General features: G+C 35.3%; 2 protein-coding genes and 1 pseudogene across 4 annotated transcripts; 1 reads left to right on the top strand and 2 right to left on the bottom strand.

Annotated features, from left to right (window-relative positions):
* Window positions 1-330: 330 nt before the first annotated feature.
* LOC120136969 lies at window positions 331-1854 on the top strand (annotated as a pseudogene).
* A 7354-nt stretch (window positions 1855-9208) lies between these two features.
* Window positions 9209-16014, bottom strand: LOC120136977 (AP-5 complex subunit mu-like). Its single transcript, XM_039152876.1, is given in 9 exon segments — window positions 9209-9484; window positions 9664-9711; window positions 11891-11947; window positions 12053-12435; window positions 12438-12947; window positions 13043-13332; window positions 13579-13890; window positions 15547-15693; window positions 15887-16014. Coding segments are annotated over 9 exon segments (1887 nt in total). The 5' UTR covers window positions 15955-16014; the 3' UTR covers window positions 9209-9412.
* A 775-nt stretch (window positions 16015-16789) lies between these two features.
* Window positions 16790-20942, bottom strand: LOC120136961 (F-box/LRR-repeat protein 4-like). Of its 3 annotated transcripts, none has more exons than XM_039152873.1 (8): window positions 20589-20942; window positions 19767-20018; window positions 18937-19343; window positions 18574-18759; window positions 18217-18409; window positions 17954-18030; window positions 17513-17648; window positions 16790-17302 (listed from the first exon to the last, which is right to left on the bottom strand). In XM_039152873.1, exons 1-8 carry the CDS (start codon window positions 20853-20855, stop codon window positions 17006-17008), a joined length of 1815 nt encoding a protein of 604 aa, XP_039008804.1. In that variant the 5' UTR covers window positions 20856-20942; the 3' UTR covers window positions 16790-17005. The 3 variants fall into 3 exon arrangements, with proteins under 3 accessions (XP_039008804.1, XP_039008803.1, XP_039008802.1); XM_039152872.1 differs by having other exon boundaries at window positions 16797-17302; window positions 17498-17648; window positions 19767-20012; XM_039152871.1 differs by having other exon boundaries at window positions 16797-17302; window positions 17498-17648.
* Between the last annotated feature and the right edge of the window lie 4979 nt (window positions 20943-25921).

Raw genomic sequence — 25921 nt, forward strand, 5'->3', positions numbered from 1 at the left:
GCTTTCAACCAAGGCCCTAACAAAGACCCCCACGCTCACCTCCGGCCACCCACAGACGGCGCTAGTAGGCCATGAACCGGACTCTCTCGTACGCTGGCCACCGCTCAACGGTGGTCAACCCTTATGCAACCCGTCAACCCCCAAACATCCAAGGAAAAAAGAAAATAAAGAAAGCAAAAAGTAGAGGAAAAAAACGTCCCAACTACTTTCTTTTCATTCCAACATTTTAGGGGACAAAGGTTGAGTGATTTTACAAGTGGTGGTTGGGGTATTAATAACCTCAACACTATAATATAATATTGTTTTTTTACAAATAAAATAATGATAAAAATGGTGTTTACAAACCGGTTGGAACCGGCCAAACCGGTGTGAACTGACAGTTCAAGCAGTTCATACGGTTTTGTTTTTTTAAATTAAACAAAACGACGTCGTTTTGTTATATTATTTTCCAGCTATTTTCTAATTTTGCATCTAGGTTAAGCCATTTTCAGTTTTTCACCAACGTTTGCCCCTTTTTCACTTTGTATTCCTTCATCACCTTTCCGTCTCCGGCATCATACTCCCTTGAGTTCCTTATTCTCGTAAGATGGTAATGTTTAAGCTTCCCATTTCTTTATATTTTTAATTCATCTTTTAATTGAATTTAAATCTTTGAGTTTGTAGTTTATTATAAATCCATGCGGATCTTCACTCGTTGTGTGTTCTTATCGGTTGATTGATGATATTTTTCAAGCTTTCTCACTTGAAATGTGTGGAATGTAAATTTTCATCCATTGACTGATTATTTTTTTGTTTTTCGGGTTTCTAAATCCTAGGGTTTCAAATATGTAGTTTGTGCTTTGATAATGTGGATTTTTATGGCCCGATTTTATATCTATGGAATTTGATGAACTGTAGCCGATCTTGATTCTAGTGTGATTTGCAGCTTGATTCTGCTGGATTTGATTTTTAATATAGTATGTTTTGATATTCATTCTTTGGTAGAAATTTAATTTGATCTTTCAGTTCTTTCTGCTTCGAAAACTGGTGCTACAATTTTATTCGTTCACTCAATTATGCATAATTCTCCCGATGACCATGTTCGTTCCAGAGGCTGAGCTTCCAGCATGGGTTGTCTGTTACATCCCTGCTACAATGTCATTCCTCAACATCCTTCCAGCCCTGAAGTCTTTCCCGTTCATTGTTCCTTACCTTCTTTTCGAGAATACCATGTCAGTGACCAAGTTCAATGCTATGATATCCGGTCTTTTCCAACTTGGCAGTGCATATGAGTGGGTTGTTACCAAAACATTTGGCTGATCCTCGGAGGGTGATCTTGTTTCCTTGGTTGAGAAGAAGCCAAAACACATCCGGGTTGGATCAGAACCCAATCTTGAGGAAATGAAAGAAGAACTCATGCAAGAACAAGAGCAAAAGGCTAAGAAAAAGAAGCATAATAGGATATATACGAAGGAGTTTGCTCTGGCATTCCTTCTTCTAACGGCTTCAGCTAGGAGCCTTCTGTCTGCACAGGGTATCCATTTCTATTTCTTTCTATTTCAAGGGATATCCTTCCTTCTTGTCGGTCTCGACTTGATCGGTAAACAGGTTCTGTGAACGACAGATTAGGGGCTTTTGTAGGAAGATGTGGTTGATATAAATTCAGGCAATTCCGGCAGCGGCGGACATTGAATCTGGCAAATGATCTTCTACCCTCTAGATTCTGGCCCATTTCCACCCACAGTATAAAAGATAAAATGGCAGAATAGCCTCCATTTTGAACATAGGCACACTTGAAATTTGTGATACTGTTCGTTCAATGTATGTAGCAAGGTTTTCGATTCTTTTGTTTTTATGGCAATTCTTTTGTAAGGAAAACAAGATGTTCAAACTTGAAATAGGAATTTACAGTTTCAATGCGATCCCTTTGATAAAAAATATCCATTCTTTTGTTAGGTGATTTTCAAATGTTTTTTTTTTCTTGTTTGATGTATTAAAATTGGTGCTAGTGAGATTGTTCCTCTATGACAAATTTTGTTACTCGTTATATTTATAATTGCATATGAATTTCTCAATTATTCAATTATTTATTATTAATCACTAATCAATTTATGTTTATAAAATGTAGGAATTACCGTGTGAATGCTCTACAAGATAATGCTTCTCAAGATAGTAATAATATTCTATCGTGGGAAAAATGATCCTGCGTGGGATCATGTTTCATTTAAAAAAGAGGGAAAAAGTTGTGTATACACTTGCCTTTATTGTAGTAAGCCTTGTAAAGGAGGGGGCATAAATATAATGAAGCAACATCTTACGGCGGTTCTAGGTAATATAAGTTATTGCAAAAAAGTGCCTCATGATGTTCGTAACCAAATGCTTAAGTTATTGGATGAAATCAAAGAAAAAAGTAAGAGTGGCGATAGTAACCTAAATGAAGCATATGGTGATCAAAATATTGAAGAGGAAGCACAAGAAGTTCAACCTAGCTCAAATATGGATAAGAAGGGTAAGATGCAAGCCACATTGAAAAGAAATAATGTTGAAATTAGTAATTATTTTGCTCCAAGGACTACTCCAGGATCGCAACCAAGTATGAAAAGTGTATTATCAAGCACGCAAGCAATTCACAAAGCTAAGATGGCAATTGCTCATTGGTTTTATGATGCCTGCATTTGATTTCATGGAACACTATCACCATACTTGTTGGGAGATTGCAAGAGAGAGCGTTGCTTACTTGTAGAAGGTTATCGAGCAAATTGGGCTAAGAGTGGATGTACAATTATGGCAGATGGATGGATTGATCAACAGCAAAGAACTTTGATCAACTTTCTGGTTTATTGTCTTGTAGGTATCATTTATGTGAAATTTTAATATAGTTATTACTTATTAGTTCACTATTTTTTTAGTTTGCTGTTAACTGTCATATGAAGAATACTTAATATATGTTTGATAAACTTTTTAATTTATTATACTATAGGTGTAGTATTTGTGAAATCTGTTAATGCATCAGATGTCATAAAAGATGCTAAGACATTATGCGGCTTGTTTTCTGAAGTGGTTGAATGAGTTGGAGCTGAACATGTTGTCCATATAGTGACTGATAATGCATCTAATTATGTAGCTGATACAAGAGAAATATGATACCATTTTTTGGTCTCCTTGTGCCGCTCATTGTTTGGATCTCATTTTAAAGGACATTGCTAGTATGCCTCATGTTGCAGACCTTGCCTCAAAGGCTTCCAAGATTACAATATTTGTCTATAATCACATGGTATTCTTATCTTGGATGAGAAAAAGAGAAGGTTGGAAAGAAATTGTACGTCCAAGAGTGACTCGTTTTGTTACTACTTTTATTACATGAAAAATATTTTTGATCACAAACATGATTTGCAAGCTTTAGTTGTAGAAAAGCATTTCACTAGCCATAAATTATCAAAGACTACAGCAGGAAAAATTGTTAGTGCTATTGTTTTGGATCAAAAGTTTTGGAATGATTGTTTGTCGATAGCGAAACTTGTGGCTCCTATCATTCGATTACTAAGAATTGTAGATGGGGATGAAAAACCTTCTCTTGGTTATGTTTATGAAGGCATGCAAAGGGTGAAAAAATGCTATGAAGGAGATGTTTAGAAATAGAAGAGCTTTGTATAAGCCTTACACAAATATTATTAAGGCTCGATGGGATAAACATTTAAAGCTCAATCTTCATGCAACAGCTTACTTTTTAAATCCTGCATTCTTCTATGATGAGAAATTTTGTAGCAAGAACAGAGTCATGAGTGCAGCCATTTCTTTTTTGAAAAAAGAGCTTTTTGTGATGACTTAACTAAAGGCATTAGTGAGATGAATATGTACCGGGAACGACAAGGAAGTTTTGGTCGAGAAAGTGCTCTTATCGTAACAAAGACAATTCGACCGGTAAATATTACTTTATATTTTCTAGTTTATAATTTATATTTTTACTCTTAAATATTTAAGTATAACTTGTGTTCTATACTTCTATTTTTTATCATTAAATTTATTTCTTGTAAATCAATGGTGGACGTTGTTTGGGGGTAGTGCTCCAATTTTGCAAAAGTTGGCAATTTGTCTTCTTAGCCAAACTTCTTCTTCTTCTTCTGGATGTGAGAGAAATTAGAGTGTTTTTTAAATCATCCATACAAAGAGAAGAAATAGACTAGAACATTAAAGACTAAATGATATAGTTTATGTTACTTATAACTTGTTTTAAAGAATAGTTATAATGTCAAAATATTATTTCAATTCCTTATCCTTTTAAGCATAATCAATTAATCATTAATCAACTTCTTTCTTGATATTGTGATGTTTAATTTTAGGTTGCTCAAGAAGCCATGTCATGATCCTATTGATTATGAATCTATTGATCATGTTGATTTTTGAGTAACTGAAGAAGAAACACCTCCTGAGCTTGATATTGATGAGATTGATAATTTTCTTTATCATGAGAATGCAATTTCAGTTGGTCAATAATAAAAAACAATGAAGGTTAATCTTTGCTTGTTTATTTTAGTTATATAATTATATTTATTATTTAATATGTTTTACACTTTTACTTTTAATTGTTAAGTATTGTTTGGGAATTTAAATTTAACTTTATATTTATTTATCATATTGCTAGGTGATGAAGATCTTGATGTTGTGGACTTTCAAGTTCAAAGTGATGCTATGGAGTTTCAAGTTCAAAGTGGTGATGTCGGTGGTAGTTGAACTGATGAAGAAGTTTTTCCCAATATTTTGGATTTGAGAGAATCAATTTCAATGAATATTATGATGATTGATACTTGTATCAATTATGTACTTTTTTTATTTAGTTGTTGATGAATTTCATTAGGTATTGACATTAAATATTATGTTGTAGTTGATTTGAATAATTTTGTTTCACTTGATATTATGGTATTTAACTTATAAATGTTATGACTTGTGATATTTTTATATATTTTAATATTGTGAACTTAAAAAGAGTGTTATATATATATATATATATATCAATATTGCTTTGAATATTATGTAAATTTTTTTAAAAATATTATTTTATATAAACCGGTTCAACCGCAGTTTAACCACGGTTGAACCAATAACCAGTACCTTCACTGATTTAAGGTCCGGTTTTAAAAACATTGGTAAAAAGGAATGTGCATTATGTGTATATGGATAACGATACACTTCTATTAACGTAATTATACTTATTATGCATATAAATTTTATATTAATTCAATACCTCTATAATATTAATTGGAAGTATTATGTATATATATAGTGGTAATTTAAATATTTTTTGGTCCCACTATCTTAGCATTTTATCCTTTTTGGGCATAAACCTCAAATAGTGGTCATGAAGATCTTTAGTTGTGATACATCTTCATGACTATTATTTGCTATCACATGTACCAATCATTGTGATTAATGAATAATCTTTTTTTTTGGAACACTAAAAAAATTAAATTATCCTATCATTATGAATATCTTAAATTATTGTGTATAATCTTCATATCGATATATCAATTATCACATGTTACAAGATTATTAGTCTCTTTTCAAAAAGATATGTAAATAAAATATACAAAAACAATGGTTTTAAATTTCTAAACATCTCTTTTTTTCAACGTGAGATTAATACATTCTATAATCTTCACGTCTATATTTTATATTTTCAATGTGATTCCCCCATTTTTACTATCGGTAAGTTAGTGCCCAACAAAATGCTTTGGTTAGAGCTTTTGTGGGCTTTCATTTTCATTGGGATGTATATCACTTCTCAAGCAAAGCTTTGTGGAGAGAAAAATATAAGCTTAATTCATTTTTCCTTGACTGTAACCGTCTTTTCATTTTGATAGCTAAATTATCATCTCTATATTATTTTTACCTTAAAATTATCAATTTCTGATAAAAAATAATTACAATAAGATCAAATAACGGAATTGATTGGAAGTGAAACACGAGTGTCACGGTGCTAGAGAGGAACTAAAATTTTTGTGTAAGATATGTACTAGAATTGGTATTGGGATGTGAGTGCTCATATCATCTTTAATTTTTGTATAAGATGTATACTCAAATTTTTTGTTCTTCACCGTTTATCACCCTTCTTATTAGATATACTCGTTCGAGTGAATCAAACCTGATATGCTTTATTAACTTTCTAGTTATGTTTTCTCGAAATATGAACAAATCTTTTTGAAAAAAAGGGTCCCAAACGACACCATACCTCGTAGACGCTAAAGATTTTTGAGGCAAACAAGACATGTTAGAAGAAGGTTTTGCTTAAGTGGGCACCAACATGGCACAATCATAACAATGTTGTTGGAAGTAAGACTGAGAAGAATCCATGCCTGAAGCCCAAACATCTTAGGTTGTTGTCCACCAAACCAAAGGGCATTGATTTCAATATTCCCAAGCCACATAATTCCTCGTACCATTGTTGCTTAGTTTTGCCTTTGGTATTGTGTAAATGGAAAATAATCTCTTGGTTTCTATGCCCACGTAAAAGACCAAACAAAATAGGAATATGCAGATTTTCTTGTTGGTTAAAAGAGACTATTATTAGGTAAGTAAACATTAGGTAAAATAAAGTACAAGTCACTCAATTATTATTACTAAGATCTCAAGTGGGTCACTGAATTTAAAATAAATGTATTACTCAATAATCGAAGTTTACAAACATGTCACTATACCGTTAAGGTTATAAAAAAATTCATTTTTATAATTTAGTGATTTGATTGTAACAATTGTTAAATTTAGTGACTTGGTTGCTATAATTGATAAACTAACTTGATAGTAACTATGGAAATTAATGTACGTTTTTTTGTGCTCTCCCGGTTCCAAGGCTTCATCTTAACTAATTTAGACTAACTCGCGTCGCACACCTAGTTTTGATGGGAGTGTCTCATAGCAGGATTTTTTTGCATACACAATGACTCGAACTCAAGATCTTGCTTAAACGATATCAAGCTGCTTACCAATTGAATCAATTCATGTTGGTAACATGTGTTTTGTTTTTAATGATAGAGTACATGTTTATAGCAATCGGTTAATTGAATGACTCTTTGTAACCTTTTAAAACTCAGTAACTCATTTATAATCCTACTAATAATTGGATGACTAGTGTATTCTATGCATAAATGTTTTGGTATATGAATTTGATTTCAAGATTCAGTTTGATACTTATATTTTTTGTGTAATTAAATATTCAAATTTGATTTCATAGTTCAAATTAAGTCGAACAAAGTACAGATTTGAAGGGAAAAAGATTAAAATAAAACCAAATGGTATCAAAATGTATATTTGGTCATGGTAAGACCTCCCTTACCGACTAATGGGTAGGATCGACCTGGTTGGAGGGGGGAGAAAAATGGGAAGTTTTCCGTGTTGAGTGCTTACAAATTGCAGGTGGATTCGGGGCAGCCATTGTCGAGTTTATTTCAGGTTTGGAAGTTAATTTGGAAATTTGATGGTATGCCGAGGGTGCGAATTTTTCTCTGGTTGGTTTGCTTAGGTCGCTTGTTGACAAACGATGAGAGGCGAAATCTAGCGGCGAATGTGAGCTGCACGTTGTGTGGAGCGGCAACCGAGCGCATCAGTCACTTGTTACGGGACTGTTTTGAGGCGCAAGCAACGCGGTCTGCACTTATTTCACAAGGTAGATTGGGTGAGTTTTTGAGTATGGACATTGTGGAGTGGATTCGTTATAATTTGCAAAATCTGACTTATTTTCCTATTAGTACACATGAATGGCTGCATTTGTTTGGTACGGTCCTTTGGTGCATTTGGAGACGCCAGAATCTCCGCATTTTTAAATCTGAACAGCTGTTATTGGAGGGGTTCTCGATCAAAGTCGACGCTTATTAAAGGAAGCGGTGGAAGCAAGAAAATTGGCAACTGCAGGAATTTGAACAGCTGGGAAGACGTGTCGGACGTTGTCGTGGGAACCTCCACCAAGGAACTGGTGTAAGATGAATACGGATGGAGCATACGATGTATCCTCTAACAGTTCGGGTTGCGGCGGAGTGATACGAGATGCAGGGGGCCAATGGATTGGTGGCTTTTCATGACGGTTAGAAGCGTGCTCAGCTTTTGAAGCGAAGATGTGGGGCATTTTGGTCGGACTTTAGCTGGCCTGGGATTTGAGATTGAAATGGATCATTGTTGAGACTGATAATAGTGAAGTTTGTTCGGCTGTCCAACAAGCACGGAATTCGGATATGGCTTCACCACTTCTTCCTATTATTGTCAAGCTCTTGGAGCGGGATTGGACTGTTCGGATCACTTACGTGGTGGGGGAGAGAAACGTTGCAGCAGATTGCATGGCGAGAACTGCTAGATTAATGGGTCCTGGTTTGCGCACGTACAGTACCCCTCCGGCTGAAGTGCTAGCTGTGAATCAAGCTGAAGCTAATCATTAGAATCAGCTGCTCCCTCTTTACATTTAAAAAAAATGTATATTTACCATATCCATTATCTACTAGGTTGATCTAAGGGAAAGCAACAGGGCGCTGCAAGTGAAAATATGTCAAAGAGGAGAAATAGCTAATGGATGTGTATATTTTGTTTATTATATTTTTAGATTAGGAAATCATAAAAAATACTTTCTTATGTATTAAATAAAAATACTTGATCTAGAAAGATGAGACTAGATTCTTTAAACAATGTTCATAATATAATTATGAATAGAACAACCTGGGTTGAGAAGAACAACCTGGGTTGAGAAGATCAACCCATAATTGAACCTTTGTAATACTTGATCCAAATTAATCGATCAATAAATCAAATATTCAGTGATTTTTTTTTAAAGAAGTTCTAAATCACAAAATGATTGTATAGTGCGAAATGCATTCAAGCTACAAGTTTCTTTAAATAGCTACTCAGCATCCTTGTAAATGAGATAAAAGGTTATTGATATCTTCAGTCATTGATTCTTATCATAGACAAAAGACATATCTTCATGAATCTATCATTGACTACTGAATATTCATGATTTTCATCCCAAAAAAATCAAAAGAGTCCATAGTGAATTAGGAAAGTTGATCTACATCAACATAAGCTTTTCAAAGACAAGCAGATTCTAATTCTGTATATGTTGACATAGCGGTTGAGATGGTTGATTGCCACCGCTTGTGGAATTAAACTCTACAACCACATTATTTGATTATATTTCATTATTATATGTAATTCCAAAAATATAAGGTGATTTGATCCGACAAACCCAAGGTTTAAGGAGTCAAAAAAATGCTAACTCGGTCCAAATTCTAAAAGATTCAATTTTGAGAGACCTAGAGTTCAAAACGCCTAAATACGAAACAACTTGAATCCGATATGATTTGAACTCAAAAGACTCTAATCCAAAATAAAAGCATTTATCCATACCAAGTTTACCCATAGAAGCTTCACATCCTCCGTTGAAAAAAGTCTCCCTCGGTTACACTTCTGCATTTAAGGCAGATGGGCACTTCCCTAATGTATTCCACAAGATATAGTCTCCAGAAGTGACCTGTGTTGAAAACCAAAGTGTAATGAAACAAGAGCATCAATCTACAAATGTACATTCCTTTACTGCAACTCTAACAGGAAATTACGAGAGGATCCACAACATAAATTTGTGTCCGTCATTTCGAAAGGTAAGTAAAGCTAAATCTATCGAAATTTGGATAGGTTCCAAGAAAACCTTACATGAGATGACAATTCCACAGGCGCTTTTACAGTGGGATAGATGCTTACCTATATGATGCAATACGAAGAATAAGAAAGTAACTTTAGTATAACGATAAACAATCACCATTGATGTTCATGTTTTTTTTATAGGAATTGAAGGCCTCGTTAAAAATCCCCTTCTTGATTAAAGGAGTTTTAAACAAACTCCTTAATCATCGGAAGGAGGAAAAGAGTGCCTTAGGATTTCATTGAACATAAGAAATTACCAGATACAACCAGAAATCCACCCCCAACATAAACAGAGCACCAGAAACATTCAAAAATAAACCTAAAAAACAGCAAAGACTCTGCCTAATCCACCTTAGCTTGGCCCGAAAGACACCACAACACCAAACAACTATAATATATGCCAAATAAAACAACGACTCAATCCATATACACCAAGATCAACCACAAAGGCCAAGAGTTTCCACATAAAACAAATGCAGAGGAGCAAGCATCGAATCTCCTCCTAACTGCCACATATTACTCAACTTGTCGACGGAAAGCAACCGAACTTCCAACTCCAAAAACAAAGATCATATGTAATTCATCTGCCAAAACTTCCACTGCCGTAATCATCCGGAAACAGAACCACTACTGAGCCTCCAGACTCAAAATCCAGATCTTTCCTTAACATTAAGGAGTCTGTCTCTACCTTCTTTAGATTCTGCCCCAATGCTGGATATTCCAAATCATAAAGGAATCTGCCTGCAGAATCCTCGCGCTGCACCTTATTCTGTTTAAACTTGCTTCGGCAGTGATAATTCTTCCTTTGAGGAGCCAAATTTTTGTCATGAAAAGAATGGAGAGAGGTAAAATTATTATAATTCCCCTCCTTAACTCTGTTTCTGCCTGGAAATGTGCGAGAATGAATCATCCCTCAAAGATCGTGCACCACCTTTGATGGGCAAATCAATTAAAAAATCCTTCATTCCCTCCTTAGCCGTGCTGTCATAGAATAATTCTTGTTGGCATTTTCTGCCTCACTCCCCTCAAAAACCAGCAATATCTCGTGTTCCACCTCCTTTGTTCCCCGGTTCAGCATGGCCTCACCATTTAATCTATTGAATGCACTATTATTTATAAGGCCCTCTTTAAGCACATCCTCCACCACCTTTGACTCAACTCGACCATCCAACATGGGGAAATCTGAAAAATAATCATTCGAACCCTCATAGCCACGTGCAGACAAACACCTATCCTTATAGACATCCACTGCTTCTCTCTCCGCGTGCACCAGCTCTGTCTCGTGTTCCCCCACCTCCTCAATTTGCGAATGAACAGTCCCCTGACCCACAACAACGCTCCTCAGACCCATCATCATTTCCTCTCCTATGTACCTGTCGTCCTCGCCCTCACCCGACAAGAAGCAACCTCTAGACCCACTCCCCATACAACAGAAAGCATTTTCTTCTTCCTCAAACACCACTCGGGACACTGCACCTCCGATGAGTTAACGTTTCTACCAGCTTCTTCAACACACACCTCCAACTCGGGGAACTTAACTGGAGAGACACCAACGAGCTCCCCCACCTTGGATAACGGGGATGCGATTGCCTCTTCCAACGAAGACGACTCTACCCACTTAATAAAAATTCTGCACCAATCTACCAAGCTGTTTTTGAGAGTTGAAAGCTTACTCTCGTCAACAGAACCAACAAAGGGAGCCTCCGTATGACTAACCTCCTTCACCACTCTTGCCCTCGACTGGATATGGACCAGAGAACTTCTTCCTCTAGAAAACATCACGAGGATGATATCTCGCCATGAAAACTCTAACTTTGTTACTTTGAATCCTAGAACTATCAATACACTTGATAGCCTTCCTCGCATCCTCTAGTCTAGTGAAACGAACAAATCCAAACCTACTTCCTCCCTTGCTTCTTTTATTAGGGATGAAAGAATCAACCACCTCACCATATTTATCAAAAAATAACCAAAGACCTTGGTAATGAAAACTCTCAGGAATGTTGAAAATGATTACTGTGACACCATTTTTCCTAACAGGAGCTCTCACCTTATTCGCCATCAAGAGAAATGAAAAGGAATAAAACAGAAAAACTTATCTAAAACACCTGATTTTTAGAGAGAAGGAGGAGCTTCTCTCACTAACACCTATTGATGTTCATGTTAGTTGGTATATTATGTATGATATTAACTGAAGTTAAACATGGAAGGTGAGTTGGAGGAATGTAAGACGTACAGATTTGGGATCAATAGAAATTCCAGATAATGATGCCCCCACAATCTTGAACGACACCTTTAACAATGAACAAAAATTAGGATCATAGACTTCCTGTAGAAACTTTAGGCAATTCCGAAAAGTAAAAAAAATGGTAAAACGGGTTGAGACAAAAGATCGTACTTTGGCATAGTTGTACGCAAGCCAACTGAATGGTTCCTCTAGATCAACCGGAGGAAGATCCTTATTCATCTTTTCCTCTAAAAAATCCTCTACGTTTACCATGTTATTGGCATTCTCTGTCTCATTATCGCTATCATCATCTGTTGTGCCTTCAAGAACTGACCTAAAGGAAGCTGACCTTTGCGTCTGCCATGGTGCAAACCTAACTGTTCCAGAGAATGTTGCCTCAATACTTTTCCCAGAAAGTCCTCGTCCGCTAGTGATAATTTTCCATTCAACAGAATGCTCTGCATGTGAAACTGTTCCAATCGATGGACTGCCATCTAAAGATAAAATCCTTCTCCTTGGAAATGGCATGGTCACATTACAGAACTCCATTGTCAAGGAGACTTATAACCTTCCATTAGGTGCAATTTGAACAAAAATGCACCTTCATCCTCGGATACCATAGACAATTGATAGAATCCCTTTACAGGAGGGCCAAGGCTACATGTTGCTTGATATCGCATCAAAACAAAATTACCCAGAGGAGGTGAGAACATCAGAGCCTGCTTATCCACATTTTGTTCTGGAACCTGAGCACAAGGATGGAATGATAAAGTCTCAATCTTAGATGTGCTCACTCCTGTCAAGGGAAATGACACATCAGGCAGTCCTTCCAATTCTGCTCGACAGTTTATTTGCCCAGAGACTGATAAACTATCTGGAATCTCATCTCGATCATACATGGCAGCATGAAGAGTTTCATGAATGGTGAATAAAAGTCTCTGCTTTCCTCTGTACAGATAGGGCTTCCATGCTGGTTGCTTGAGGTCTTGTGGAGGGATATCCAATGAAGAAAAACCATTAGCCTTGATTGAGAATATGTTGGAATAGCTGAGATCCAAGGGCGTTCCTGTATTAATATTAAATGGTGTCAAGCAAAGAATCCACAAGAAAAATATAACATCATCTTTCATGAGAAAATACCATAATGAAAAAAGTACCAACCAAAGGGCATTGCGCTACTTATGAAAGTTCTAAGTGCATCTTTATCCAGCAGCCTTGAACCAGTTTTTGGAACATCAGGTGCAATAGCTCCAATTGCAGTAGAGCCAGATGGTGCAGAAGATGCAACAGGTGCCACTACAGGTTTTGCTCTTGAGATTCCCGATATCCCAATACTTCCAGTAAGCGAGTCTAACAACCCACCAACTGAAGGAGATTGACTTACAACCACCTCAGGCTCTGCTACATCCCCAGTAACTATGTCACCAATGGCATGAGCCACCATGAATGCTCTACAGCAGAGAAAAAAAACTGATACTATTTCTTTTCATCAAGTATGAAACAGTTGTATGATGAACTCAAAGCACAACCAAAACTGAGCACTACCTTTAGTAACAATAACAGGACAAAAAAATTATAAAGTGAAAATTTTCACAGCTTTCTATTCCATATAAGAAATGTCATCCAAAAAACTGACATCAGGACAGAATGATTTAACACTAGGTTTACAGAATAATATTGCAAGTAACTTACCATACCCTGTGATTGATGGAAGATCAAGAAGCAAAGAAGACAAATTTTCATCTGCCATGACAGCATTTCCACAATCAGATCTCTTACAGAGCCTTGCATAAGCCTTAACATGCCTGGGCTCAACTAAGGGCAGTATAAGAATGCAATAAGGACCCTTGATGTGCAACGCTAAAGGCCACATAAAATTCTTCTCTCCTTCCTCCTCTCTGTTTATGTAAAAGCCTACAAGATGACGCGTAATTGGGTCATCAACCCATGAATCTGATCCTTCCTTTGACTGGGATACGCGTATACCAAATCCACGAACAGACCCCTCCCTGTAAAAGGGGAAAAAGTTACAACAAGTCAAAACAAACAAAAAATAACTACCAGAGTTGAAATGAACTGAAAAGCAAAACAGTTAACATCATTAAAGAAGAGTTATACATAGCTATGTTCATTTGTCACTTCTATAATATCCTTCATTTAAAATCCGAACATGTTTTACTTTTTGCTACCAAAGAAGAATGTTTGTAGTGAAGTAAAAAAGGTAATGGAGCCTTAACAATAATGATTTAAGTAATTAGTTAATTTCACAGTAAGGTTTGTACACAATAAACTTGTGGTCGCAGGCTGTTAAAGTTTGACCAGGGAAAAAGGAACCCCTAAAATTCAAGTCATCATCAACATCATCATCGAATTGAGCTCAAGCTATCAAATGAGCCAAGCTTGAGTACATTAATCCTTGTCTTGTGTCTTGTGAGATTAATCGAGTTTTTTATAATTAGTATCGAAACTCTCAATTCAAACTTGAAATCAAGCTTGGATTTTTTTGAGAAAATAATCAAGCTTGAAGTTGAGCATAAGAATGAAGCTCAATTTTACTAGGTAAACAAGCCTAATCAAATGAGTTAAAAGTGAAACCGGATGAAGCTCAAACCTTTCACAAATTAAACTCGATACTGCTGCAGCTTTCTTTCCTACTAAGCAACAGAAAGATGGTTGTTTTGTTCCCCCCAAACAAGAAAAAGAGAAGGCTCCAACTGTTCTGTCCTACAGTATACTGTTTTTAGTTATTGGTGATGAAATTGGGTTTGCAAGCCAAGTAATTTGCTGGCTTCACGAAGAAGCTCTTATGGTGGGAATAAAAACAAATCGCGATTTCCTTTGTTTGACATTTGAGCTAGAACAGGGGGAGACTGTTAGTCTGGTTGCCCATGTGAACCCAGGAGACATTAAAGATGGCATCTCTTGGTGGTTAGTAATGGAAGATGGATTTGCAGAGGATTGGAAACTTCAAATGGACATGCATGATGGTGCATCCGATTACAGAAAGTTTTTGGGGCATTTAACTTTGGATGTATTATACTCCACCTTGATGGACTTGGTTAGCATGTGCGGTGGAGGCCGAAACCACTGAGCCTGTTTTGTTTTATTACGATTCATGTCAAACGGGTTCCTGTACGATTTAGCAAGTAATTCCACTCTTTAGTTCCCCTCCCTAATAGATCTAAAAGCCATTAATTGCTTAATTTGTAAATGGGAAGTTGGGGATTAGAATTAATGATGGTGAATGGAGTGTTTAATGACGTTTGTTCGATATTTTCTCGCCGGCTATTGAAATGGACAGCTTTAGCTTATTGATTACACAGGTTCTAGGTTTACGGGGAAGCTGCAAAAGAAGCTGCAAAAGAACCCGCAAAAAGAAGCCCAAGGAGGAGCTTTCATTAAAATTTCCAGGTCAGTTCTCTTTACTCTAGTTTTGTATTGTCACCAAATAAAAACATGTCACTTTCAACCAGCATATAAGCGTCGGCTAAAAGAGCATCAAATTATCAAGAACGTGCCTTCATGTTCAAGCAAAAAAAAAAAACTCGATCGGCTCAAGTACACTCCTAAATTATGTACGATGTAATGAACAGTAATAATAACATGCAATTTAAGCTTAAAAAGTAATCTGAGTACTGGAAGAAATAGTTGAAAAATTAGCTAACCTTGTCTTTCTATCAGAGAATGCGGCAGCTAGATCTGAATCAGAGGGAAGCGAAGAGAACACAGTGCACTTAACAGGATCGTTTTCGGAGCTATCATTTTCACTTTGGCAAGCAGCTAGCCACCGCTTCTCCACCACCGGAAACCTCCTGAACATACACATCAAAACAAATCAATTTTTTAAAAAAAAATAAATTTATTTCGGCCAGAAGCATTCTTAGGAATTGAAATCGAGATCGAAAAACCAATCTGAAAAGAAAAATTAAGCTGAAAACAAATCCCTCAAACGTTGATATAAAAGAGAGATTTGACGTGGAAAGCAAGTTCTGGTGATGGATTGACCTGGAGAAAACGACGGCGTCGAGGTTGTTGAGTATCCATAGTGCTCTGATGCTGCAATCGCCGGCCATGGCTTTGATAGTTTTTTTCTTTTTCAGTTATTTTGAGAGTGATAAAAAGACGATGATGAAACCAAAAAACGAAGGTGCTGAGAAGAAGAGCAAGATACGCTACTAAGAGTTGGTTTCTTTCTAGGAAGGGTAAACTACCTTAATCATCACTCAATTATTTTTCTCATCCTTATTTTAGCCATTGCAATTTTTAAGTCTTTAATTTAATCATTTAAATTTTTGAATTATTTCTATTTTAATCATGATGATATAATTTATTTTATTAATATTTTCTTATTATCTGACGTGTTTCATTAAATTTTTTAATATAGCATATTTATTTTTAAAAAATATATTTAATTTTTATATTTTTAAATATTAAAAACAAAATTGTAAAAATAAATCGATATTATTACTTCAGATTTTGTAGTAAAAATGAATAAAATAATGATAAAAAATTAAAATTCCAGTATAATCCATATATTGAACAAGGCATGGGCTAATTTTAAAAAATTCATAACTTCAAATAGTAATTTTAAATTTAAAAATAGGTACCAATTTAAAAGAAACTACCAAATTTAGATACCAACTTATATAAAGGTTATCATTTGTTATTGTTTAATTTATAAAAAGGTTATTATTCATTATTATTTAATAACAAAAATAATTTCACATATCATAACCTAAACACTATATATAAAATTATTTTGTGTACAGTAACCTTTTATAAAATAAAAAGATTAATAATTTTAAAAAAAACGTTAAAAAGATAAACAAAAACAAAAAAAAATACGCAATTTTGATGTTTATTCGACCGATTGGAATTTTCAAATCGGTGCCGTTTCAAACTATGTCAATGCAAGCCTTGAAAGTTTGTGTTAATCTTAGGTTCGACAAGATGTAAAGGGGAAACCCAAGGGAAGGACTACACACAATTTTTGGAAAAATTCATACAGCAAAAGGCTTGCTACATACAAAGTTACTTGGAAGAAGCCCTTAAATATTCAGGTAATGTTACGTTGTTTGAGATGCGTCCAGACCGGCATGCTCAATGCCAACTTCGATGTCCTAATTAGAGGTCCACACAGAGATAGGAGAGGACTGAGCTGGCTCTTCTCTTCGTCCTAGGACTTACCTTCCATTTCTCGACCAGGACCTTCTTTATGTTCGGGCAACTAGAAACCACGGTGGCAACTCCGGCACTAGTTATGTTCGGGCAGTACACCATGTGGCATAACTTGAGCATTTGGCAATTTTTGACCAGATGAGAAAGACCGATGTCTGTTATTTGATGGCAATGGGACAGTATTATATCCTTGAGTAAGGGACAACCTTCTCCTAACTCGGCCAGTGCCATATCGCCTAAATTCTGCCATCAAAAGGGTTTGATAAGCAAGCAAGTACTGGATCGGAATAACACATAAAATAAAATAACAGTCAGGTTGACACTCCCCTGCAGTTCGGAGAAGTATTGGAAGAAGCAACAAAATTACAGGAGTAAACAATCAAGTTGAACAGAAGCTTATCTACATAAAGAAGAAAGAGAGGGAGAGTGAGGGCACACCTGGAGAACACTCACATCGAGGTATGAGAGTTCTGGGCATCCTCTTGCAATGGCTACAATTCCGGCATCACCTATTTGGTTGCAGCCACTAACATTTAGATACTGTAATGGGCATCCCTGACCGACAGCAATAAGAGCTTCATTCCATACCCTAGTAGAAAAATGGCAAAAAAGCTTAAATGTAGTCACTATTTGTAAACCATAATTCACACCCAAAAAAAGCTTCATATGTGTAAACCATAGTTCACACCGGAAAAAAGATCCATATGTGTAAACCATAATTCACACCCAAAATAAAGCCCATGTGTAAACCATAATTCACTCCCAAAATAAAGCCCATGTGTAAACCATATTTCACGCCCAAAAAAAAAACTCGAAGCACAGCTGACAACATGAAACAGCATGGGCAAATAGAACTGCCACAGAAACGTGGAAGGAAAATACAATTTGACAGACCTATCACAAAAGCGGAGACTAAGATCCGTGAGAGAGTGACAGTTCTCACCAACAGCTATGATTCCCTTGCTTCCAACCTATTGGCGTGATACAAGTTAAGGATTTATATCCGATATGGAATTGCAGAAATAAAAAAAATGAATTATTGCCAGCATCTAAAAGATGCAAGCCTACAAATGCAGTCATTTTCCTGGTGAAGTCGGTACTAGTGGTTCAAGCATATTGCAGGTAGAGGAATATATCCAATAGACATAGAGAGAGACCTCATAACATCTCCTGATATGAAGTTTCTTTAGATTTCGGCAACCTCTGGCTATACTGCAAATGGCTTCATCGCCTAGGCTGGAGCAATCTACCAAGTGAAGAGCTTGCAAGTATTTACAGCCCCTTCCAACTTCAGTAAGGGCGAAATTACCAATCCTCTGGCAGTATAATAAAGCCAACTCAGTCAGGCGCCTGCACAAAGTCAAGAACTTCAGAATTGATATAACTCAAAATTAAAAAAAAAATAACGTAGTCTGCCGCCCAATCATAGGAATTGGATATGAGACCTAGCTACAGCTAAAGCCTAGACTCTTTTCCCTTAAAAATTCAGTAGCAAGGGAAAACAATAAACATACGGGCAAGATTTCCCCACAGACTCCAGTCCAATGGTTCCAATATTGTGGCAGCCATTAACTTCAAGATGCGTAAGTTCAGTGCAGCCGGTGGCAATTGCCTCTAGACCCATATCACCCAGGAAATTGCAATCACTCAAAATAAGGTTGTTTAGCTTCTTACACCCTTTGCCGATAGAACGAAGACCCCTGGGACACGAATGGAAGTCATACTTCAATAATCATGCCATCCATATGAAACATAGTAAAACAAAGACCATTGAATTAGGTAATAAAACTGATAGGCCAAATAGCCTTCAACAATGCAATTCAATGAGGGTGATATTTTAATCATCATGCATAAGAAATCTAGGGAAAATGACAAACTCGTCTGTAAATTGCTGGAAACTGTGTAAGGCCAGCATTTCCAACGACAAACAAGAAACTCCCACAACTATCAAAGCCCTGTCTGTGACATTAATACATTGTATCTTCAAGACTTTCAAAAGAGGACATCCTTGTGCAATAGCAAGGACCCCCTTATCACTAATAAACTCTGAATCCAATGATAAGGTCTCAAGAGATTTGCAATGAAATCCCACAGCTTCCAGTGATTTGTCAGTTATTCTGGCACAGGCAGCCACACCGAGAGATTTCAACGATTTCCCACATTTGGTTGCCAACTCAACCAATCCTGAATCAGTCAAGCTTTCACAGAATCGCAAATTTAGGTCCTCGAGTTGCTTGCAATACTGGCCAACAACAGCTAGACCTTGATCTCCAACATAGCAACCCTGGAAAAAAATCATCATAAGCAACATAAGTTTGCCTGGTGAACTACTCACAGAACATGACAAGTAAAGTTTCATCATGCCGCTCCAGTTCTGTTTCTTGATGTACCATGCCTGACATATACTCAAGCATGAGCATGAAAATATGACCCTCCAAATACATGGAAAAACTTTTTAGAAAATTAAACATATCATGTTGAGTGCATACCATTCCAACACCCCCACTTGAGTCTACGTAACATAGAAATTCATGGATATGGTGATGCATTTTAAGTATTAATGACTAGGGACAGACATTTAAGAGCACAATATTTACATCACTTTGTAGTAGAACTAATCTGTTGAAAGAATAAGGTATAATCAATCGAATTGAGATACACAGAAGTAAAATATTACCAAATCCTCCCCTAGCATACAAAAAATTACCTGCAAATCCAAGGATTTTAAGAAAATGCATTTCTGTCCAAGGGACATTATACCAAAACTTGTAACATTAGAACACCAGATTAAGCTCAACTTTTCTAGCTTAGAAAACCCATCAGCAACAGCGGTCAAACCGGAATCTGTCAGACAGAATGATTCGCAATCATCTTCTTTATCAGGTCTTGTTTGGTCCGTATAGTGTAACTTGACAGATGTAAGCGCGTTCTCAGCTCTGCCACGCCTTTTGCCCTGCATCTAGAACAAATTAAACTCCCTCAATAACATGCCTAACACTTGGTCACTTCTACCACGTTTTTTATATTAAAAAACAGCAAGCAAATGATTTTCCTTTCACACAAATCAATTTAAATTTAATTATGCTACAATCAGTTCTGCCACACCATTCGCCCCACCCCCCAAACCACGCATAATTTAAACGACCTCATTAGCAAGTCTAACATCTGATCTCTTCTACAACAATTTTCCTTTTTGAAAACATCAAGAAAATGAATTTCCTTTTACATAAACCAATTTAATAATACTAAAATCAGCTCGACCACGTCTTTCCCCTGGTGTAAGAACAATTTAAGCTACTTCATTAACATGTCTAACATTTAGTCTCTTCTACAGCATTTTTCTAAAAATCCAAATAAATGATACTCATTTCACATAAATTAAATTAATCATACTTCAATCAATTGTTAAATTCGCAGTGAACAATTAGACGAAGTAATTAACATGTTTAGTCTCAGACTCAGTGTGCATGAAAGCCTAAATTATTTTTTAAATATTAACCAAAATTCGACGAATCTGAGATTCGATTACCGTGTTAACGGGCAAAGAAATAGATAATCTCTCGTCGATATGAACGGCCTTAACATTGACGAATCGTTGAGCGAGGAACTTGATGAAAATGTCAGGGCTCCCAGAGGCGCCGATTCGGAGGGTAGAGCGGCTAAGCCGATCGAGGCCGAGCCACCGTTTGCAGACGAGGGAACAAGCGTCGTGGCTGGCTTTGGAATCGAGCCGGCGCAAGATCTCCAAGATCAGCTCGTCGGGAAGACAGGTGTTGATCCAATCATGGCCACGCATTGGGAGAAAATCAAAATGGATTTTCTTTTAACGGAGGAAACGAGGATAATTCAAAGGGCAAGTAAATATATTTTTTTGTTTGTTAATATTTTGAGGGAATCGGTGGAGTCGGCGGCGGGCAACTTAATTAGGAAACTGTTTTTTTATTTCCCATAATGATTTTATTGTATTTACACTAGATTATATTATAAATAATTTGATTATTAACAATATCACTTAAGTATAGTTGGTTAAGTAGAACAAGACATCATATTTTTTAAAATAAGATTAGGAATTTAAATCTCAAAGTTATATGAAATAAATTAAAATCAATAGATCAAATACTAATAATTAATTTTTAAAAAATAACGTTACATCCACTTAATTTTAGAAATTATAAATAAGTCTGATACCGATATGATATTCAATTCTAAGGTGTAACATCACAAACTAAATCTTTCACCTAAATTGTTTCTCTCCTTTGTCATAGAAGATCATAAAAGGAGCGAAGGATTTTTCATATTGTCAAATTTAGTCACTCAATCGTGTTATATCAAATTTTTATGATTAAAGTAACGACTACTGATGGTTGAATGATCGATTTGTTACAAAACAATAACGTTAGTTATTATTTGTTAACTATTTTTTTATTTTTGACAATCCTCTAGTTATATTTTTTGTAAATTATACTGTAAGACACTCGATTATTGATAATATCATATAAGGAACACTCAATTTTAAAAAATCATAAATAAGTTTGATGCGAAAACAAGACTCGGTTCTAAGGTATATTATCACAAATTAAATCACCCAACCTATATTTTTATACTTAATTGAAAATTTAGAGACGTTGTTGAATGTTCTAAAATATAACTTAAAATTCAAAAACATAGTGAACATATTTAAAACCTTGTAGAAAGTTATAGAATACTTTGTAACATTCTAGAACACTGTGGAATGTTATAGTACAATGTATAATGGTTTAGAACATCATTATAATGTTCTAGTACTGATGTAAGGTATTTCTACCTTAAATTGATTGTGGATCTAGGAAGGAAGAAAACAACCTGCATAATGGCTCAAATAGATGGTTTGGTAGTAGATGTAAAGGTGAAATGGAGGGCTATTTATGTTATGAGAAATAGTAGCGGAAGTATGTTTATATGGCTATGGTATGGGTGATGAAACAAAGGATGGTTGGTGAGGATAGTATCTTAGAAAGACCAAGGAACTTTGATCTTGTCTCTCCTTTGAGAAGAGATCTACATTTTTTTAGTAAAAGTTAAAGTAGTTAGTTAAATGATTCAAAGTCGTTAAATATTGTCAAATTTAGTCACTCAATCGTGTTATATCAAATTTTTATGATTAAAGTAATGACTACTGATGGTTGAATGATCGATTTGTTACAAAACAATAACGTTAGTTATTATTTGTTAACTATTTTTTTATTTTTGACAATCCTCTAGTTATATTTTTTTGTAAATTATACTGTAAGACACTCGATTATTGATAATATCATATAAGGAACACTCAATTTTAAAAAATCATAAATAAGTTTGATGCGAAAACAAGACTCGGTTCTAAGGTATATTATCACAAATTAAATCACCCAACCTATATTTTTATACTTAATTGAAAATTTAGAGACGTTGTTGAATGTTCTAAAATATAACTTAAAATTCAAAAACATAGTGAACATATTTAAAACCTTGTAGAAAGTTATAGAATACTTTGTAACATTCTAGAACACTGTGGAATGTTATAGTACAATGTATAATGGTTTAGAACATCATTATAATGTTCTAGTACTGATGTAAGGTATTTCTACCTTAAATTGATTGTGGATCTAGGAAGGAAGCAAACAACCTGCATAATGGCTCAAATAGATGGTTTGGTAGTAGATGTAAAGGTGAAATGGAGGGCTATTTATGTTATGAGAAATAGTAGCGGAAGTATGTTTATATGGCTATGGTATGGGTGATGAAACAAAGGATGGTTGGTGAGGATAGTATCTTAGAAAGACCAAGGAAGAACCAGTACTACAATGAGTAAAAACTCAACCTTACAAATCTTTCTAAGGGGTGGTAACAAAGGACTTGGACCCACTATCTATAGAGATATGAACCACAAGTATCAAGGAATAAGGGTTGATGCCACAATTAATTAAATTACTTGATAAGTCAATAAAATTCACAAGGACTTGAGAAAAGAGAATAATCCCACTTATATTAAATGAAAGGTGTGTACAAATGAAATGCAATAGCCTATTTATAGTTTTCAAAGGGTTTAGGCCGAATAGATACATGATGGTTCGACTAAGGTTGAAATCCCTTTGAAAATACATGATTTTTAATGAAAAAACAAGACTTTAATGAACATACATGCTCTTGGTCGAATGGTAAGGTGTTGGTTCGGCCCTAAGGATGTTTTGCATGCATTTGGAAGTTACTTGGCGCCAAAAATGAAGAGGAATGAGTCTTTGGCCAAATAAGAAGAATCCTTTGGTGTTTTGTCGCCTATATGATGTCACATTGAGGGCACATGCTTGAATGATGCACATGACAACCTACTTGAATGCACATGGGTCTTCTTACATTGCTTTCGTGAGGTTGCAACCATAGGATGATGTCTTGAAGTCCATGGGCAGCCTAGAGATGAACAACCTTCAATGGTATGCTAGGTGAGTGTCTTGGTAGCTAACTTGGTGAGTTATAGCTTGATGAACTAAAGCTAGTTAGCTTTGGTCTTCTCAGTTCCTCAACTACTCTCCAACTACTTCCAGCTACCTTTAGTCCACTTTTCAATAATTTGATCCAAAGCTCTCCTCTAGCTAAGTTCAACTACATGCTATCTCATCCAGCTAAGTTGAAGCTCCTTAAGTGATGAAATGAGCTGCCATAACGTTCATGAGCTAGTGTGAGCTGTTATGCTTGTCCTTTTAGCTAACCAAGCTACCATAATATGTCTTGCTTTGTGTTTCACCTATAGGAATCAACAAACAAATAAAATAAGCAATGTGTGAGCTCATTTAAGGTAAAATACATGTTGTCGTGAGGTGTTTGAGTGATATGAGCTATGAATGCATGTCATGAGCTAAGTACATAATGATATAACGTATGTAAGCTAATGTATAAGACCAAGGAGCTAAAATGAATGCACCTGAGCTAACAAATGAATAATTAAGCATGCTGCCATTTCATGAATGTAATTAATCATGCTTAAATGAATGCAAGACTATTCTAACATACTTAACATAACATTGTGTATCAATCATAAAGATGTGGATATGTTGTATACATGAATATCATATAACATGGTATTCATAATAAATGATAAATGGAAACATGTAATAATAATATCCTAAGAAATTATATGTAATCATAGCATATATTTGAATGATATGAAAAAACATGATCAACTAAGCATAGGATGGAAATAATAATATGATAATTTGTACTAACTTGTGAATGCATGCTTATGATAGAATAGAGTGTATAAATGATATAATATAAGATAGGGTAAGGAAGAACTCCATTAGAAACAGCAATGAAAAACGTCCATAGAATAATCAACTTATGGAGAATGTTGGGCATGATCATGCATGTATCAAGTACGTTATAACTTTATTAAGTAACGTCTTGGAAATACAAACTAATGCAAGGCTAATAAACAACGCAACTGAAATTTTGAAAAGAAACATGACAAACTAGGTTTAGCGCTGCTGGAAATGTTGAATTATATGTAATATATTTGGGTTGCAACTATTTTAAAATAACTTAAAATGGTGTAACCGAGAAACCTATCTTATACGTTAAAAGCGATACACAAAATATTATAATGCGGAACTCAAAAAGTTATCAATGTAGTAACATAGCAGGATGCACCTAAAATGTATAAACGGTAAGAAAATAAGTTATAAACGGTAAATGTTATGAATATTATTAACATTTTTTGTTGTGTATAAAATCTTACCAGAGTTTATGTAACAGCCTCAATAACGGGTTAGTGACTATATAGTAAAATTTTAGAACTTGGTGATTAAAGTAGAATAATTGAATAGTATTGTAATTTGATATAGGGTTAATTTGAAAGGAAGAATGAATAGAATGATAGAATGGTCTTTTGGCAAGGAAAATAATTAAGAAGGGATTTATATATATATATATATTGGCTCCACGTGGACGAGAAGAAAGAAAAACAAAGGTTATAGAGTTCTCTTATTCTCTCTTCTTTTCTCCCAAACGTGAAGACTTATAGCAAAGGTGAGATTCTTCATAAGCTAATTGTTTGCTGAAATTTAAGTTTGGTTTTGCTCCTTAGATGCTAATTAAGCTTAAGGAAAGCTTAGTTTATTGTAAAACAACAAAATGAAGAGTGTAGAAGGATTTAAAGATTTGGAGTTTTTGAATGAAATTTTGAAATAGTCTATAATTAGAATAAGAAGTTGAATTTGACTTGTCATCTACCTAATTAAGGAAAATGAAGAGTTAGAATTAGATTTTGAACATGTTGGAATTTGGGTGAAATTCTTGAATTCTATGTGGAAAATTGGATTTTAAGTTCAAAGAAGTGGTTATTGAGTAGTAATGAGTGTAAGCATATCTATGCGAGTTAGAAATCTTAAAGGAAGTGAAATAAGAAGAGTTGTGTTGGAAAGGGGTGAATTTCGTGTTGAAAATGGCAATTCTGGGTTAAGTGCATCGATGCACCTTCAAGGTGTACCGATGCACTCTCAAATAAATGAACATCGAATTCCATTGATGCATCGATGCATAAGGAGTGCATCGATGCACCCGTTTAAAATACAAACATCGAATGGGATTTATGCACCGATGCATAAGTAGTGCATCAATGCAATTGTCAAGGGATGCATCGATACATGGTGTAGTGCATCGATGCATACCTTCATTAAAAGTTAGAAATAGCTTTCTTTTTAGCCAATAGTGATAGTTTAGAATATATTAATTAATATACTGATTAGTATCAATGTATTACTATGTAGATATAGAACATATTTTCGTTTTGGAACAAACAAAGGATTAGGATCAAGTCGAAACAAGCAAGGCCAAGGTGAGTGCATTTTCTAG

The sequence above is a fragment of the Hibiscus syriacus genome, unplaced genomic scaffold (assembly GCF_006381635.1).
Source record: "Hibiscus syriacus cultivar Baekdansim isolate YM2019G1 unplaced genomic scaffold, ASM638163v2 tig00110641_pilon, whole genome shotgun sequence".
Classification (NCBI taxonomy): domain Eukaryota; kingdom Viridiplantae; phylum Streptophyta; class Magnoliopsida; order Malvales; family Malvaceae; genus Hibiscus; species Hibiscus syriacus.